The sequence below is a fragment of the Gavialis gangeticus genome, unplaced genomic scaffold (assembly GCF_001723915.1).
Source record: "Gavialis gangeticus isolate Ggan-Ray unplaced genomic scaffold, GavGan_comp1, whole genome shotgun sequence".
NCBI classification, from domain to species: Eukaryota; Metazoa; Chordata; order Crocodylia; family Gavialidae; genus Gavialis; species Gavialis gangeticus.
The window spans coordinates 58,700,380-58,719,518 of NW_017729024.1; the positions used below are offsets into that span (position 1 = coordinate 58,700,380).

The 19,139-nt window shown below is 46.0% G+C and overlaps 1 protein-coding gene across 2 annotated transcripts in view; it reads left to right on the forward strand.

The window, feature by feature from the left end:
- Window positions 1-19,139, forward strand: part of LOC109297408 (neuronal acetylcholine receptor subunit alpha-7-like) — a 201,686-nt gene that overhangs the window by 162,798 nt on the left and 19,749 nt on the right. For both annotated transcript variants that reach the window (XM_019517137.1, XM_019517138.1), the window contains one exon: window positions 12,401-12,510. In XM_019517137.1, the coding sequence (XP_019372682.1) occupies window positions 12,401-12,510 (110 nt within the window). The remainder of the gene's footprint in view (window positions 1-12,400; window positions 12,511-19,139) is intronic.

A 19,139-nucleotide genomic window follows, 5' to 3' on the forward strand; every position in this document is an offset into this window, starting at 1 on the left:
TTGGACACAGTACTCCAACTGCGGCCTGACCAATGCCGCATATAGGGGAAGGATCACCTCCCTGGACCTGCTTGTGATGCATCTGTAGAAAACTATGAAACTATGTAACTATATACACTGTAGTTTATGAATTCTACAGCCACATCCAGATGACCGCAGCTGTATGGTATTTAGCACCGCAGACACATCTGCAGCATAATAGACTGCATGTTCAGCTGTTCTCTGTGTTGCAAGGGAGCAGAACAGGGTTTTTTTATTGATATCCGGGGGTCAAAAAAACCCATGCAAAAAAAAAAAGGCAGCATGCACCAGTCAAAACCAGAGCCTGGATGGCTGGAGCTGCCGGCCAGGCTCCAAGCAGCAGGATCACTGCTGCTGTAGCTCTGAGAGGCCCCCAGGACCCCAGGTAAGGCTGGTGGAGCCAGTACAATGTTGGCCCCAGCCTCCTCTACCCCACTGAGGGTAACTTGCCACACATGCCAGGGGGTGCGTGGCACAGGCTTTCCCCGGGGAAAACTAGCAGCAGTACAAGGTGCACCGCTGCTACTTGTTCCCTGGGAACCAAATGTCCACGTATGTGTGTGTGCGGCCTACAAGTCTTTCCTAAAGAGGAAGTCTGTGTGTTCACTCTCAAAGCCCTCTGTTTTCACCCTCATTCTTTGAGGGCTTCTGATCATTTCTCCCTTCTTCTGAGATTGTGTGATTTATCCCATTTTGAACAGTAATGCATTTTAGAATGGGGGTGGGGATAAGAATTATAAAAAAGTTGTTAGTAACAATGGAAACACTGTTGGCTTTCTTCAATAATTTATGACTGACAGACCTGACTGATTTATTGGACTGGTCATTTATTCATCACCAGCCTAATCAGTAAGGAACTCAAAGAAATTCTCAACACCCCACTGGAATCTTTTTGCCTCTGTTAAGGTTCTAGTTTCGTACAGCACGCTAAATGTAGCACGCACCCCATATAGCAGATCCGCAGCCACTGTAAGACATCACAGACTTCCCAGTGTCTCCAAACAAATCCTTAGGCATTTTTCTGAAGTCCAGCAATAGCTCACAATGTCAGAATAGGTTACTGTACCCATTCCATCTCAACAAGTCTGATTTGCAAGTTATTCCCATCTTCTTATTCTCATACTCACAGTGCCTCAGCCATCTTCTGACAGCTCCTGAGGGTAGAGTTCAAGCCTTGCTCTGGACTAATGCTGCAGTCTGCTCTCCAGCTGACCCAGCTGTTAAGAGGTACTTGGTCATTTGGGCTCAGGAGTAAGCTAGTCAGACATGATACATGCCAGATCATTCCACTGCATGGCACTAGCTTCAGAAATTGCTCTGCCTTACCCACACTAGGCTCATGGGCTTATCAGCTCAGGCATATGTGGCATAAGGTAAGAGCACCTTTGCAAGATTGAATAGCTGTTGTTGGTGATTACTGACAAACCCTTGCTGTTACCTCAGCATATGATGTACTTCTAGCACTGCAGGGGCTCATGCCCACCACCCAGGGTTTTTTTGTTTGCCAGGGCAAACAACACGCTGGCTTGCATTAACTGTTGCATCTCATGCAAAACTAAGGAAGTGATACTCCCACTGTACTCCACGCTGGTGAGACTGCAGCAGGAGTACTACGTCCAGTTCTGGGCTCCGCACTTCACCAAAAACGTGGAAAAACTTGAGCGGATCCAGAGAAGAGCCACACAAATGATCAGGGACTTGCAAGACAAGCCATACGAGGAGAGGTTGAGGGACTTGGTCTTCTTCAGCCTACAGAAGAGAAGGCTGAGAGGGGACTCAATAGCGGCTTACCGCTACATCAGGGAAGAACATTAAGAACTCAGTGAACAGCTGGTATCCATTGCTCCTAGTTTTCCCTGGGGAAAACCAGAAGTGATGGATACAAACTCCTGGAAGGCAGCTTCAGGCTCAATTTCAGGAAAAACTCATTCACAGTCAGGGTGTCCAGACTGTGGAATAAACTCCCTCCAGTCGTGGTGCAGTCACCTACCCTTGAAATCTTCAAAAGGAGACTGGACAGTCACCTCGCTGGGGTCACTTGACCCCAGTTGTCTTTTCCTGTCTAGTGCAGGGGGACTGGACCTGATGATCTACAAGGCCCCTTCCAGCCCCGAACAATTTATGAATCTATGAAAACCCACAGATGTGAAAGCAGCTACCCGTGCCACATCATGCCTCTTTTAGCAATAAAAGGAAAGCAACACAGCCTTAGAAAGGCTAGTACCTCAAGCTAGAAAGAAATCATTTGCATTTATGTGCCTATTTCATCCTTAGGAACCTGCCCTCGAAAAGTGCATACTGTGGAAGTGTGAGAAGAATGGCTTATCTTCACTGATCAAGGATTTTGTATCCAGGAATCTTCCATGCTGTCACAGCAGTTTCCCATCCCTCCCCTGCCCCCCACACACACGTACAAAAGTGGAAAATAAGGCACCGAGACATTGAGAAGCTTGATATAGCAGCACCAATGCTGCCCAATCTATCTGATCAGTGCAAAGCCAAGTCTCAGGGCCTGGAGACTCAAACACCACCAATATTACTTGGGCCACACTGATAATTCAGTGCATGCCCACATATATTCAAGGACCACCTGTTTCCACATTTTAATCACCTTGACACACTGAAAGTCTCTAAGCCAACAAGAAAACAGTTTGTGAGAACAATTAGTGTCAAATGTGGCAAACCTCTACTACATGCTGCTCCATTATCTGTGACTGAATGTGCGAGGTTTGTTTATTGACACCAGCCACTAGGTTCTGTGTCCACTGGCAATCCTTCGCACTTGAGGGTGATTGTCTTCCATGACTGCCTTATCTGTGGGTCTGAAGACGGCTGAGAAGGCCAATCCAGGATCAATAGGTTCTATTGCAACTCGGACTTGTGTTTCCGTGTGTGGTGGATGGCTCTGGATTCATAGTTTGATCTGCAACATGCTGTTTCTGCCACTCCTACTTTCCCACCTCCTGTTGTCATGAGGTTTCAACATAGTGAAATTCTTGCAGCAGACTCTTCCTTCATTTGGGGCAGTTCTGGGAGATTGTCTCCCACAAACTGATGTCAAGGTTGCATTTTTTCAAGTTGTCCTTGAAGCCCTTTCTGCTTGACTGAGCTGGGAGAATAAAACTTGCTTTGGGAGTCTGGAGTCAGATATCTGAGTGACGTGGCTGGATCAGCGAAGTTGATGTTGGATGATCATTGCCTCGAAGCTTGTTGTGTTTGCTCACAAGAGGACGCTAATGTTGGTGCATCTGTCTTCCCACTGGATTTGAAGGATCTTCTGCAGGCAGCATTGATAGTACTTTCTACCGACTTGGTGTCTCCTGTACATTGTCCATATCTCAGCTCCATACAGTAAGGTAAGGATTATGATTGCTTGATAAACCATAAGCTTGGTTTCAAATTTGATGTTGCAATCTTTGAACACCTGGTTCTTCAGGCATCCGGAGGCTGCACTTGCACATTTGAGGCAATGTTGGATTTCTTTGTCAACGTTAGCCTTCTGTGAGAGATGGCTTCCAAGATAAAGGAAATACACAGTGTCCTCCAGAGTCTCACTGTAAATCTGAATTCCCAGAACTGGGGACTGCTCATTAAGAGCTTATTGATGGAGGATCTTAGTCTACTGAATTTTAAGTGTCAATCCTATTTTCTTGTATGCCTCAGTAAAGATGCCAATGATTGCCTGAAATCTGCTTCTGGTAAGCAGACATTACAGCATCATAAGCATGCTGAAACTTAATGACTGAGGTCAGAGTCGTCTTGGTTTTGACTTGGAGTCAGCTGAGGTTAAACAGTTTACTATCCATTTGGTAGTTTAGCTCCATACCGACTGGAAGCATGGTGGTGGTCAGATGCATCATTGCAGTAAGGAATATTAAGAAGAGTGTTGGAGAGATGATATAGCCTTGCTTAACTTGCATCTTAACTTCAAAGGGATCTGTGATAGATCCATTATTGAGAATGATCACTCACATACTATCATCGAGCAGGTGAAGAACAGTGATGAATTTTGGTGGGCATCTGTACCTCAGAAGGATCTTCCACAGTACTTCTCAGTTGACAGAGTGAAAGTCTTCTGTGAGGTTAAAGAAGGCCATAGAGAGAGGTTTATGTTGTTCCTGGCATTTTTCCTGCAGTTGGTGAGCAGTGAAGATCATGTCAGTTGTGCCTCGTGATGCCCTGAACCCACACTGAGATTCCAGGAGGAGCTCTTCAACAAGTGGAAGGAGATGGCTCAGGAGCGATCTCGCAATGACCTTTCCTCCACAGTTGGACCTGTCTACTTTCTTAAAGATTGCCATGATCATGGTGTCCCTGACATCATCTGGGATTTCCTCATCATTCCAAATCTTTAAGCTGAGGCCATGGAGCTGTGATGTGAGTTCCTCTCCCCTGGCTTGAAGATTTCAGTGGGGCTTCCATCAGCTCCAGCTGCCAGGGTCCCAGAAAGGTCAGAGCAGCGGGTTCTAGAAATTTTCAGAAGACGGTATTTCATTAATTTAATCTTCCATTATGATAAGCTGTGCCAAGGAGGTTGTATAGTAGGCAGGCCCTGCCCGTCTGTATCTGCAATAAGTGTAATAGCTTAAGTGCTGCTTTACTTCCTTTAGAGACATAAACAGGAATACAGAACTAGAAGGGGCCTCTTGGGCCAGTGAGTTCAGTTCTGTGCATTCACAAGCAACCACTTACCCAAGGACATCCCCAGAATCACCACTTCAAATCCTCCACTACAACTATGAGGAACAATATCTGAAGCTCAAGTACATACTATACCACATCACAAGTAAAGGCTGGGGAGATGAGGGTACTACCAATGCCCTGCCACTGCAGGAACAGGGTATCAGTTAGTCAATGCATGCTCCTTGGGAAAGGACTGTGCCCCACTCTAAATAGAAAGGCAAAACCTCACGGAATCCATACCAACCTGCTCACCTCAGTCAGACACCTCCAGCTTTAGCTGTTGACCATGTCCCAGTGCCTCAAAGGAAGGTAATCGCCTCATAAAACTCAGAAGCCAGTAGCATTACTGGTGGGAGTAGGGGCAAGTGGGGAAGAAAATATGTTTGCCTCCTTCTGTTTTAATTTATTTTCCCAAGGAAGCTTGATTTGTGGGAGAGGCTGTGTGCAAATAACAAAGGAGCTCCCAAGCTTGCCCAGGCTCCCAAGGGCCTGAAGCAAATTCCAGATTACTCAAGTGGGAAAGGAACAATAAATTATTGCACCCCATGTTGTATACACCCTTTGCCCATTCATTTACACTGCTCTGCAATACATTAGCTCCCCTGTAGAGTGCAATAAAGGCAAAGCATACTATTAGGTGCTTCTGTCTATTTAGTCCAGAGGTGCTCAACCTCTGGCCCACGGGCCAAATGCAGCCCATGGAGCCATCTCATTTGGCTCGCAAGGATCCCCATGGGTCTGGAAATTTGGCAGTGGGGGAGTGGTAGCTGCTAATATGCCATGCCTATCCTGATTCTCCCAAAGAACTTTTGGCTGGCAGAAAAATATAGGTAAACTACTGCTTATAGAAGCAGGTGTAAATTAGGGCCAGATTTGGCACTGCTGAATGCAGTAGGCTATTAGTGCTCTAGTTTCAGGACAGCTTTTCTGTTTTCCCCTAGATGAGAAGCTGACTCATTATTATATCTCCCTGTTAACTCCTGTTCACACTGAAACCCGTGAAAACTTGCAGACCAATATGTTTAGAATTGGGTGCAAGATGGCCAGATTTTTCAGAAAGAAACTAATGCCCAACAGCTCCTGTTCACGCATGTTCTCGTTCCTTCCAATTCTGCCACTGTAGCAGATGTTTCCGCTCACATTAGAGTTTTCAGCCAATCTTACTGTCTTCACTGAATAACAGGGAGCTGTTCCTATAATAACGTTCCTGCTAAAATCCTGCTCACCATTCCACAGTGACAGACTTCAGTGAATACTCTGCTTGTCATACTCCCCCCAGGCTTTTGCACAATCCCAGTTCAGGGCAGTGATGTCCAGCTGTTCTTCTCTTGGGTACTAACACTTCACACTCCTTTCCATGTCCATCCTCCTTTCTAATTCCTTATCCAATGGGTTGTGTCACTACACCCCCAGATTTATTCTGCTTCCAGTCCTTCCTGCTGCCTACTCTGCAGCCTCTGGCAACTAGGAGCTGCGCATCACTATCTCTCTGGAGTTCTTACCCTTCTGCTGTCCTGAGCATAACTTGCTGGCTTCTCTGGCTTGCCTGTTATACAGCTGAAGGTGGAGGCAGAGCTGGGTGTAGGCAGGAGTCACTTCCATGGGTGGTCCTCTCTCAGGGTGTATTAGTGTTCACCCAAGCATCTCTTTGCAATGGGGGGCCTGACTACATGAGATACTTATTGCACATTCACCTAATAACTGTGCAGTGGCGCGTCACGGCAAAACCCGTACTAATAGCATACTGCACAATGTTATGAGGCTAATGTGCAGTAAGAGTCACTAAATAGCCATGCATCATCACTACTGCGCAGGAACTGTAGGTACTGTGCATTTAGTTAGTACTTTATGAAATACTAAATGTGCAGCATCTAAGGCACATTAATGAATGTGTAGATGTGCTTGCGGATGCCTAACCTTGTTACAGCACCTAAATAAGTAACCAGATTTTTCAGCGGTAGATGCAGGGAACTGAGCTCTTTGGAAAATCCTGCCCTTCTTAGTAGGTGCTGACCTCTCTGGTAAAATGTTTTTTCCAAAAGACTTGCCTGGGGTGTTGTATAGGAAAAATCAGGGGCAGTTTCAAGTCCTTAACTGTATATACTTCAGGGGATGATTACTTTAAAATGCTAGGGAGGAAGGTTGATCCAGTACCACAGGCTGGCCTGGGAAACCCAGGTTCAATTTCTTGCTCTGCCATAGATTTCCTGTGTGACCTTGGGCATATTACTAAAGGTACGGTGCTATAAGCATGTCACTGTGAGGTCAGCTGATGTGTAAACTGACAGCACTGTCAGCTACTCTGTGTCATTCTTTTTTTGCAGTCAGCAAAAGGCAGTTCACTGCTCAATGGAAGTGGAGTAAGTTAATTCATATTTACCACAGGAGAAGACCTTACACACTCTGCAGAATAGTGATATGCTATAAATGCACACATTAGTTTATCTCAGGGTATCTTACTCATGTAGCCACACACTTACTCTTTTTGTATCTACTGGGTACATCTACACGTGCGCCCAACTGTGCAGCTGTTCTGCTGTTACTGCACAGTCCTGAGAGCACACAGGTCATTTCTGACCCTACTGCACAGTAGCAACAAGCTACTGTGCAGTAGTTGTTGCTACTGTGCGGTAGTGTTAGCATCATGGTTTGTGCCTGCCAATTCTACTTGTGTAGACATGCCCACTGTCTCTGTCTCTAAAACAGGGATAATGGCAATTTCCCTGTTTTAGAGACAGGGAAATTGCCATTATGGGTAGGCTTGGCAGGATTTGATTTTTCATAGTAGACAGTGATAAATGTTAATTTTGCCTTATGCTCACAGACCGATGAAAAAATATTTCCATCATTAATAATCCAAATTAATAGAAAGGGGGCATAAGAAAAGTGATGGTTGATCAAGTGTATGATGAAAGGGCGAGCAGTCCTACAGAACCGTGCTGACTGTAGTTTGGACTGCAACTCCCAGAAACCCAAGGGGACAGAGGACAACGGAGGATGAAGTGACATAGTGGATGAGGAAGCTATAGGCGAGTAGAGCCAAGACTGATGGCAGCTCTGCCGCTCAACTGGCAGCAGTCATACAGTTGATAAATTTGTCATGGTGGGTGGTTAAATTGTACTATAATATCAGTATAGTATAATTTTTCGGTCCCCCCACCCCTAATTTTGCACAGTCCTGAAAATTTAAATGGATAAAAATTAAAACAAATGCAAAATTATAAAAAAATAACAATCAAATTCTGCCCCGCCTACTTATGGGGATGCAGTGATGATTAAAGAATTAAAAATTGCCATCTACTAGGGTGATGGGGGACACAGAAGTACTTCAGATGGAAGATACTGATTTCAGTGGGAGAAGAATGAGGCTTTTGTTAACATTCTTCTTTTATTCTTATCTGTTGAGCAAGCTTTGATAAACCATTATTTCAAAGTCTGAATTGAGGCTAACATTAACCTCTTGGTTCTCATTTAACTGTGTTTGCTTGGAGTTACTGCCTTATTATGCCAGAACCTCTTTATTTCTGTGGAAGCCTCAGTAATGCTGGCATAGGTCTGAGACCAGTGTGTATTCATTAAATACTGCTTCAGGGCCCTGATAGGGAGAGTGAAACACTGCAGTTCCACATGGTCTGTGAAAAGTGACGTCTCAGATCATTATGTGCTGCTCCAGGCAAGGAACTCTTCAATATTATGGCCAAGCCAAACTTCCCAGACATGTCAGGGTTTAGCAAGGCAGGGATGTTATCCTCCTCTGCAAGGAATAGCCCTGGAAGCTGTGCTCTACACTTTCTTGTTTTCAACGGGGGCAGCATAGACCCCTGGCTGGTTTGTCAGTCAGTGACAAAGGCTTTATGGCAGCCAGCTGGAGGGGTGATTTCTAAGCGCTCAATGGCACTAGGTTGTGGCTTTTTGGGAGGTGTTATGCAGGACAGGACAAGAGATGCCTTTTTCTTGTCATAGTTTTCTTAAAGGTTGGGGGAGATTTTGCTTTAGTATATTCAAGAGGGGAGCTGAAGTGATTAAATGCTGCAACTAACTACAAGAGAAGAGCACTGCTGGATGTGGTCCAGGTGAAAGGTGATACACATACTTGTTCCCTGTGAGTGCACCACCCTGCAGGCCTGAGGCTTTCTCTCTCAAGATTGGACTGTGACTAGGCCCTGGGATGCACTGCCCTGTGCCTCAGCCACTCTCACCTCACAGGTCTGATCAGCTTTGGGCATTTATGTTCTTCACTTTGAGAGTCTGTGACCCCAAAAAGCCTTCTTAAAGCAAATGTTCTACCTTACCTACCATCTAAACATCTTTGTACTGAAGATCCTGGCAGATTTGGCTCCTTCCAGGCTTCTACACAGCCGCAGGTTCTGGCTTCTCAAGAACCCAGTTTCCATTAGCTGCCCCTGTCTTAAAGCTCTGTCTTTCTCTTTAAACTTGGAGTCTTTTTATTTACCTTCTCCCCTTAGAGACAAAATTCCTTCTGGGAAACCCTGTCTGGTAGTCTCAGCAGGAGGCCAAGCCAGTGTATCAAAGTACACTGCCCCAGGATTTTTGCTGGAAAGCTAATATTTTTTCAACCCTCACTTCCTGAGCACATTTCCTGACAATGCTGCTATCAGCTGAACTCAGTATATGCACACAATTGAATAGGACAGCATAACAGGATTTGCCATCTAAAGGCAGGTGTGATGCCTCCTGGTAGCCACTATAATCCTATCTCTTCTCCTCTCTGGTTAATGAGGGTACCTCCCTGTGCTTTCCTGCCATGCCTTAGATGTTACTTAAAACTCAGGAGCCTGCCCCATGCAGGCCATCAGAGTGATTTCTTGACTCTACCTCTTTGGTGCTCAACCCCTCAGGTCAGTTTAGGTCATTGGACCATCAGGCTGAATCCCCAGCCTCTAACATCTCTTTTTTGACAGCAGCACCATCCCCAGCTGCCCTCAGTGGCCTCCTTCCCCCGTTCAGTCACTCCCATGCCTCACAGCACAAAATCCAACACATAGCACTCCATTATAATTGATTTGCAGGGGGTGAGCCTTTCTAAGAGCCCTTCCCAGGATCCTGCTCAGTTCTATTGGTTTCTACCAGCTCTGGCCTTCCTGGGCCTGTTTACAGTTCCCTTAGCCCAGGGGTGGGCAATTAGTTGGGCTGGTGGGCCACTTAATGAGTTTTAGTGAGCTGTCAAGGGCCACACACACGAAATCTTTCAGAAGATATCATTTTAACAAGTTATAGATAAAGAAATAAATCATATACTAAAAATCAAACATCTACTATAAAATATTTTAAAACAGCAAACAAACCCAAAGCAATGTGTGTTACAATGAGCTGTCCTGAGATATATAACTTAACAGATGGCCTGGGTGGTGTGTGTGCATGTGCATGTGTGTATGTCCATTCTGTGTGTGTCTGTCCTGTGGCCTCTGTGTGTGTGTGTCTGTTTATTCTGCATGTGTCCATCCTGTGTGTCCTGTGTCTGTCCCATGGTTTTCCTTTGGGCGTGTATGTATCCTATGTATTAGGGCTGTGCGAAATGGAAGTGTTTCATTTCGACCAGCATTTTGACGTTTTGACAAAACAGTGTTTTGTTTTGACTTTTGTTTCAAGTTGAAACGGCTGTTCCGTTTCGTTCTATTGAAACATTTTGCCATTTCGACCCTGTTTCAACGTTTCCCTATTATATTCCCCATAGGATATAATGGGGAAGGTTGAAACAGGCTATAACTTTGTCATTTCTGGCCAGATTTGGATGAAACTTGCAGGAATGGTAGGCGCTTCTGAGGGCATGGTGCGTGCCAAGTTTCAAGAAGAAGTTTCACAAACTCCTGGAAGATCATTTCAGGCTCGTTTTAGGCTCAACATTAGGAAAAACTACTTCACAACTAGGGTTTCCAGACTGTGACCATTGCTCCTAGTTTTTCCCCAAGGGTGCCCTGGTGAACAGTTGTTGCCTGAGCCCTAGATGTACACTTCTGATGTAGCGGTAAGGTGTTACCAAGTCCCCTCTCAGCCTTCTCTTTTTCAGGCTGAAGAGTCCCAGGTCCCTCAGCCTTTCCTCATATGGCTTGCCGTGCTAGACTCTGATCATATGCGTAGCCCTTCTCTGGACTCTCTCAAGCTTTACCACATCCTTGTTAAGGTGCAGAGCCCAGAACTGGACACAGTACTCCAGCTGCGGTCTCACCAATGCTGAGAAGAGCCGAGTAGAGCAGGAGAATCACTTCTTTGCAATGGTTTTGCTGGAGATGCATCAATTGATGCATGCCAGGGGCCCTGCTGGCTACAGCATTGCACTGCTGGCTCATGTTCATACTGTGGTCAATTATTACCCCCAGGCCTGTGGTGGCAAGTGATGGGGGATCTTCAGTCCTGCTGCCTGATGAGAGGCAGCAGTTGTACAAGCACCCATGTCATGAGTTTTGCCTGTCAGCAGCTAGGGGTGCAGGGCCCCAGAACCCCCCTGCACCTATCTCCTTGACAGCTGTCAGGCTTAGTGGCCACAGCAGGACTTAGGAGCCAGGCCTGCAGTAGTTGAGAGGTTGGGGGTTGGCAGGCTTCATGGCCTCAGCAGGAGCTAGCAGGCCTGCAGCTTTCACCCTGCCGCGTCTTAACACACACAGTGTCACCCATGTCATGAGTTTTGCTTGTCTGCAGCTTGAGATGCAGTTTCCCCCAAACCCCTGCACCTATCTCCTTGAAACTTGTGTTGCCTCTTGTAACTGCCAGATCCCCATGTGAAGACAATATAATGATTTATGTTAATCATTGCTGTTAACATGATATTTGCCTTGATAGGGAGCAGCAGCAGAAGAACAGCGCTGGGACAGAACTCCCCTTCGAGTCATCATTAAAATCTTGACTTTCCCTCCAAGCTCCTATTGGGGATGGGGGTGGAGGTTGGGAGGCTCATGATCTACAGTTTCAATAATGCTTTCCATTTTCAGTTTGCACCATTTGACTGTAATGCTGCCTGGCATTTTGGCGCAATTAAATCTGTGCTTAATTAGTTCCTATGGTCCTTTGCTGCTTTACACTATTAAATCTGTGTTGTCTTTTCCTTTTGTAAAGGTTTACAACTCCAAAATTGTGGGCTCAGTGCCCATTTCTCCTTACAGAAGCTATTTTATAGGCCTCAGCCTGTAGGATTTTTTGGATCAGCCTTCTGGGGTACCTCTCCCTATATGCCATATAGGGAACCCAACTCCTAACTTTGGATTCCACAGGCCTTGCACCTAATCCTTTCACTGGATCTGTTTCTTGCTCACCTTGCGGAGGGGGGAGGGGAAGGTATATCCACTGAAGACTCTGAGGTGCTCTGTTAATAATGGAGGCCATGTGTGTATCTAAGGTATAACACTTAACACATGTATAGCACTTTCAATTGGTAGACCTCAGAAAGCTTTACAAGGGAGGTTGGTATTGTCAAATGGACACATGGAGCTTGGTTGGGGTCTCTGGGTGCTATCTACAAATTATTCATAACAGAGTTAGCTGAGATCCAGAAGTATCCATTTTGTGATGAAAAGCCACCAAGAGGAAAAACTCCAGGCATTTTTTGCAGGAACTCTGCCGTATTTTCAGTCCAGTTAAGAGGCATGTGTGTTTTCGTGGTATAACACAGCATTCTGGACTGCAGATTTTGTAAGCAAATTAATCTCTGCTTTTTTCTTTCTTTTCTTTTTTTCAATTGCAGCTCAGTATTTTGCAAGCATCATGGTCATTGTTGGCCTCTCTGTGGTGGTAACAGTTCTGGTCCTTCAGTTTCATCATCATGACCCACAAGCTGGAAAAATGCCCAGATGGGTAAGTGGAAAAATGCCTCAAAATTGTGTTCTGGGGGCCCAGCATTGCCCCTGCCCAGCCCTGTGGAGGACCCGGGGTCCCCATAGGTTCAGAGATTTGGCAGTAGGGGAGTAGTGCCACAACTTGCCCACTGCCAAATTTTCAGACCCAGGGGAAATCCTGCGGGTTGGATGACATGGCGCCGTGGACCAGAGGTGAGCACCCCTACCTTGGTTGACAGCTGTTGGCACTGATGTAGCTGTATATTTTCAAAACAACATGCATTAGTCACCACTGATTATTTTCTCTAATTTATTTCCAGTCTGTATAGAGCTATACCACCCCAAACCTCACCCTGGAGTTTCTAGACTTATAGCCAGACTTTCTTTTTGGCATCTGTCATGGGGATGAGAAGGCCAAATTGCTGGTGGAAACACTCTGTTACTATGAGATATTTGCAGTGTGAATGCACCCATGTTCTGCAGTTGTTATCCAGACTTGTGAGTCAGCATGAACTCACAGAATCACAGAACAGTAGGACTGGAAGGAACCCCAATTCATCCAGCTCAACTCCCTGCTCACTGCAGAATCATCCCTGTCCAAATCATCCCATATGAGCAATTGACTCTGCTGTTTCTGAAATCATACAAATCAATCCTGTCGCACAACTAAAAGGTACCCAAAAACACCAATAGCACCCTAACCTGCCAAAGATAAATCAGGGTGACAAGGGCTGTCAGTGTCCTGCCACTGTAAAGGTTGTAAAAATACACTCACAAGATCCAAGAAAGAGGGCCACCATGTCAGGGACAGGCAGTCCAGCCTGGGCCAATTGCCTAGTGGGCCACACTTGCCTGAGGCTTTGACTGGCAGCCCAAACCCCACTCACTCCAGCTGGCCACTGTCTGGGCCTCCTGCTTGACTGCTGGGAAAGCAGCTTCTTCATTTATCTCCAGCTATGGCAATAGACTCTAAGTTAAGGTCTGCTTTGGTAAGTCTCTCTTTTCCTCTGCTCTCTGGCTTTCCTGGTTCCTGTCATTGCTTAGCTGTTTTTGGACTCTGGCTTGTGGATTTTCCCTTGGATCTGGTAATTTGGTACCCAGTTCCTGGACTCTGACCTGGCCTGTGTTTTTGGACTCAATCCCCGGGTTTCTCTCCTTAGATCTGGTAACTTGGCTCCCAAACCCTGACCTAGTCTGTGTTTAGACCAGCGTTTCCCAACTGGTTTCCCAACTCCCCCCCCGGCTCTGCTTTTTGCCGGTGTGCCATGGAATGGAAAAGGTTGGGAAATGCTGATTTAGACAACACCCCTGCTCCTTTCTCTCAGGGGCCTAATCACTACACCACACTACATATGAGCAACAAGTGTTAAAGGCCCAAAATACATTGCCAATGACACAAGCTAAGGGCCCTTGGGGCACTTGAAAACTTACCTTGATGGAGATCCTGGGCTTTGCTGAGCTCCTTAAATCTGCCCTTTACCAACCCCTAGGGTTGCCAACCATTCTGGATTGGCCAGGAGTCTCCTGGGATTGGCATCAATCTCCTGGTGACTGTTGAAAGCAATCCAGGAAATTGACATTGTGAACAGATTGAACAGTCCAATTAATGACTAGAGGTGTATTGATACATTGGTCCCATATTGGATCAGCACCAATATAAGGAAAATTGACAGTATCGGCAACTGTTTTTCTTTTTGTTGATGTGGCTGATAATGTCACCAATAAATGCCCCAGTGAAGGAGGGAGTGAGGCTGGGACAGGCGCAGGTGCAGGTGCAGGCGCAGGCACTGCACAGCCGGGGTGGAGCGTGGGACAGAGCTGTGAGCAGCTCATCCGGAGAATGCAGGGAGGGGGTGGCAGCTCCCACTGCTGCATGCACCCTGGGAGGGCATGGGAGGCGTGTGCCCCTGGATCTGCATGTGGGGTGAGGGCAGGCTGCAGCTGCAGGATGGGGTTGGGGGCAGTGCCAGGCTCTTCCTGGAGGGAGGGTTGGGCCAGGGCTGCACTAGGAGGAGGTGGCAGTGGTGCTGTGATGGGGGCTATGGTGAAGATGGGGGGGTCTGTACCCCCCTGCAGCCTCCCTTCCTGTGCCACTGCTGCCCGCCTTGAGCACAACCCAGCCCAGGCCCCTGCTGGGAAGAGCTCGGTGGTGCGCTGGCCCCAGCATGCAGCAGCAGTCTGCCCTCAACCTGTGTGAAGACCCGGGGGCACATGCCCCCCATGCCCTCCTGGGGAGCATAGTGGCACGAGCTGCCCTCCTGTGCCACCCAGATGAGCCATTCACAGCTCTGTCCCATGCTCTGCCCTGTCTGCGCAGCCCCTGCCCTCGCCTCAGCCCCACTCCCTCCCTCACCACGGGGGCCTCGATCTCCGCCTGCACACCCCTCCCTTCACAACAGACTTACCAGATGGATGCTGCTTTCGAAGCTGCAGAGCTGCATATCAGCAATCAGATTGGTATCGGATGATATGGCTCATTAAAAATTGGCCATCAGTATTGGCCCAAAAACTCTATTGGTGCACCCCTATTAATGACATTATGTCATGTTGGAAAAAAAAATCTCCCAGAATAGCTTCAGTCAGAGTTAGCAACCTTGCCAATCCCACTGTTTCAGCTTCAACACAGTGTTCAAAGGGAGACTTCAAGTCAGGGTCTGGCTTCAAGTCTTGCAGTTGCTGGGCCTGGATGCAGAAAACTAGCTGAGGAAGCAGTCTTTGTGCTGTAGTAAAAGCTGGATCTGCTCTCAGGCTGTTGGGTACCTCTTTTCCTGCCCCCTCCTGGTAATGAGGGGCAGGGGTTGGTCTGGACAGAACACAATGAGAGAAGCACTGACACGCTTCTGATGATGCCTCTAAAATGAAAGGATGTAGAGAGACTGAAGTGTCCCTTCGCCATGCTGCTTAGCCTGATCATTGCTGAGGCCTTGTGCTTGTCCTGGGTGTGGATAGAGGATTTTGGCCTGCTGGTCTGTCATTCAGCCTCAAAGTCCTCGTCAACTTCCTCCTGGCAGTAGGTAAGGTGGGGAAAGTTTGACACGTGTCAGCTGGGGACCTTTGTGACTGTGGGGCCTCAGGTAGTACCCACTCACTCTTTGAACTCTACAGAGTATGGTGTTGTCCTGGGTTCCCATTTTAAAATTTCCCTGAAGATCCTTCGTTTCAACTCTGACTGACACCTTTCTTATCCTGTTCTTAACATCTGTCACCTGTACCCGAGTCATTCTGTGGCCCCTGTCTGTTTTGAGGGCATGACTTCCACAGCTTCCCTGAGGTTGCTGCCAACTACATGTTATTAAATAGGAAGGTGACTTTTAGGAACAGAGTGTTCAAATTTTCAACACAAGAAAAAATGAGGCCTTTTTTCCTCTTCATGTCTCTTGTGAAAGGTCTTTTATACAGAGGACATTAGGCCAATTAAAAAGGAAAGAAAATGAAAATGGAAGTGGGTACAAATATCCACAATTACCTGTCCAGTTTGATTTTTTTAGAGTCTGTTTCTACAGCATCCTCTGATACTTCATCTATTGTAACTGTCATGCTGGGCAATTACCCTGACAAGATGTAAAAATGTCACACGACCTACCGGCATCATCCTACTTTTAGACAGGAAATGCAGGATGGGTTGGAAGGAAACTGCTCTGTATCCCAATTTGTGTACTCTAAAAATAATTCAGAGCATCAGCGCACATTTAAAACAAACAGAGTGAAAAGTCTAGTAGCTACTGGGCATGCTAGTAATTATTTCTTAATGTGACTGTCATGGCATTTAAAATCACCTTACCTTCTAGACAGCATAGCAAATGGATTCTGAATGAACATCAGCCACTTGCTTTGGTCTCAGAGAGCTCTGAAGACATCCATCTCAATAAATTCCTATTTATGGGAGGAGTGTGTAAGGCAGGAGGGCCACGGCCCTCATGATTAAGTGGGACTCTGGGGTCTTTTGCCTTAGAAGGGCTGTGGACTGGTTGTGTTGTTTTCCCAGAACTGCCAGGATCCAGACCCTCCTCACCATTCAGTGAGTTGTTGCTTGCCACCAGGCCCATCCAGCTCTCAGGAGGGCTTCCAGGCCTCCCCCAATTCACTGAAGTTGGGTAGATGCCCATGAGAGACAATCCCTACCCACAAGAGACAGGACAGGCAATGGCTAGGAGAAGTAAAGTGCCTATTCTCAAGATCACCCAGCGAATCATTCGTAGGCCTTGGAGTAGAACACAGACATCCTGAATCACATGCTGGTGTGCTACTCAGTAGACCATTCCCTGCTCTATTTCTTAATCTCCTTCACTTTCATGTTCCTAGAAAACAAATGCCAATAGCAAGAGAAAATAGTCCCTTCATCGACAAAACTTTGGCTGGGATTATCTAGTTGGGGATGGTCCTGCTTCATGCAGGTTGGACTAGATGACCTCCTGAGGTCCCTTCCAACCCTATGATTCTATGATTGAGTGCATTGCCTAACTGGGATCTGTAGACTGTACTGCAGTCCAAAAAATTAAATCAAGAAGTGGATGTTTGGATCAAGATGTTGTTTGGATGTGTACCAGGAAAGAGAAAACTACTGCATAAGAAGCCACAGGGTTGCTAGATTTGGAGTGAAAAGGCAGGAGTCCTACACATTGGTATGGAGGAAGATGTACTGAAAGAATGAAAAGTAGCTTCTCTTCCTGCATGCAAACACAAATGTTTTGCCATTGTGATTCTGGGCACATTCAGCTTTTTGATTTTTTCCTTGCTGCCTGTTGCAATCCATATATTTCTTTCAGAGGCATCCCTGTAGTAATAAGAAGAGGAATCTATTAAGATGGTTATCTGTAGAGGAGGAAATTGCTTACCTGAAACTCTTGTTCTCTGCAAACTGAATCTCAGCAGATCCCCTACCATTTCCACTTCACAGCACCAAGGGGGCTCTGCATATTTCAATTCTATTTCCCTAATTAATTGGAGACTGTTGTGGGATTATTTTCCCCCTTCTGTTTCAAAGGAATTGACTGCTGAAAAAATAGGGGCAGGTGAAGGACCTACATAGAAGGTACATGGCTTAATTAGTTGTTATAGCCAATAGCTCAGCTTTCCTGAACTGGTAAGTAATTTCCAGTTAAACAAACAGGTTCCTTTCTCTTCCCAAGAGAGATTGGTCCATTGTGCTCCTGTCTGTTCCATTAGGAGACAGAAGAGGAGGGCGACTGATAGTTATTTTTCTACCTTGCCACTTAATACTGGGGAGTTTACATGGATCTATCTACCACCTTGGTATTCAAATACCAGCCAAGATCCAGAGGTACTGAGGTTGCTGTAATAGCCAGAAATTGTGCTTTCTTTTGGCTGGTCCTCTAAAACCAGTAATTTTGCCAAGAGCAAATTTTTCAAATGTGTAAACAGAGGTTTGTTGTCATCATTTGAGAGCTAAATAAGTGCTAGAGGCTTAGCACCTTTAACATCTCACAAGTCTAACATGTAACAGAGCACTAAGGGTGAATGCCTCTGTAATCACCGCTATAAGAGTTAGATAAGAAGTGCCTTATTGGGTCAGACAATGGTAGGGATGTATGTTTTAAAGCAGGACTGTACAACTGACAGTCCAAGTTTAAGCTGCAGCCTCCTGGCAGACTGCTTCTTCCCCCATGACTCTGGGGGTGCGGCAAGGGACTGTAGGTCAGGAGTGAGGGACGCTGGCAGGGCTGAGGTGGGAACTGGTTTGTGAGAGAGGGGTAACAGCAGATCAGGTCTGCTCAGCACCACAGAGCAGTGGGAGAGACAGCCACAGCTGGACCTGCATCCTAGTGAGCAAAGGGAGCAAAGGGAGCTTTGATTTTCTATGATAAAAAACCCAAAATCAAACACCAAAATATACAGATATTTAGAATGTATTTTATTATAATGATTGAGGCACTGGTAGGTTTCCAAATTGCTTTAAAATTGCAAATATATCAATAAAACATTGTGTTCAGCTGATACCTATTAGCGGCATTTCATCTTAAGCATGAAAAAATCTGGATTTGTGGTTTTTTAATCAGATAGTTTTTGATTATTTAACAGAGAAAACTAGGAACCCTGTTCATTACTGTGCTGCGTATACAATCATTGACTTAGAGATGCTAGAGGAAACATCTCCAACTCTTTAATTCAATAATTATTAATAGACCTATCATCCATGAATTTATCTGATCCCTTTCTGAACCTGGCTATGCTATTTGACTCTATCACCTTTCAGGGCAATGAGTTCCAGAAGTTAATCACATGCTGTGCAAAAAAGTGCTTTCTTTTGTTTTAAATCTGTCTCTTACTACTTTTGATAGTTACTCTCTAGTTTTAGTATTCTGGGTCTTAGTGAATAACTATTCACTTTATCTTTGCCCTCTCAAGATGTGGATGCATCACTGATTTGCATAGTGGCATGATAATGTTCTCCATTTTGTTTTGAGTTCCCTTCTTAATGGTGCCCAGTATTTTACTGGCTTTTCTGGTTGCAGCTGCACATTGAGCTGTGTAAGAGGAGTCAAGGGACTTTGTCACTTCAAGAAAAGGACAGAAGGCAAGGCCTGCAATCAGGCTGGGCAAGGGCCAGCTTCTGACAAGAAAGCAGCCCAAGAGAATGTAGAGAGGAACTACAGAGCTGCAGATAGTAGGGGTGTGCGAAATGGGAGC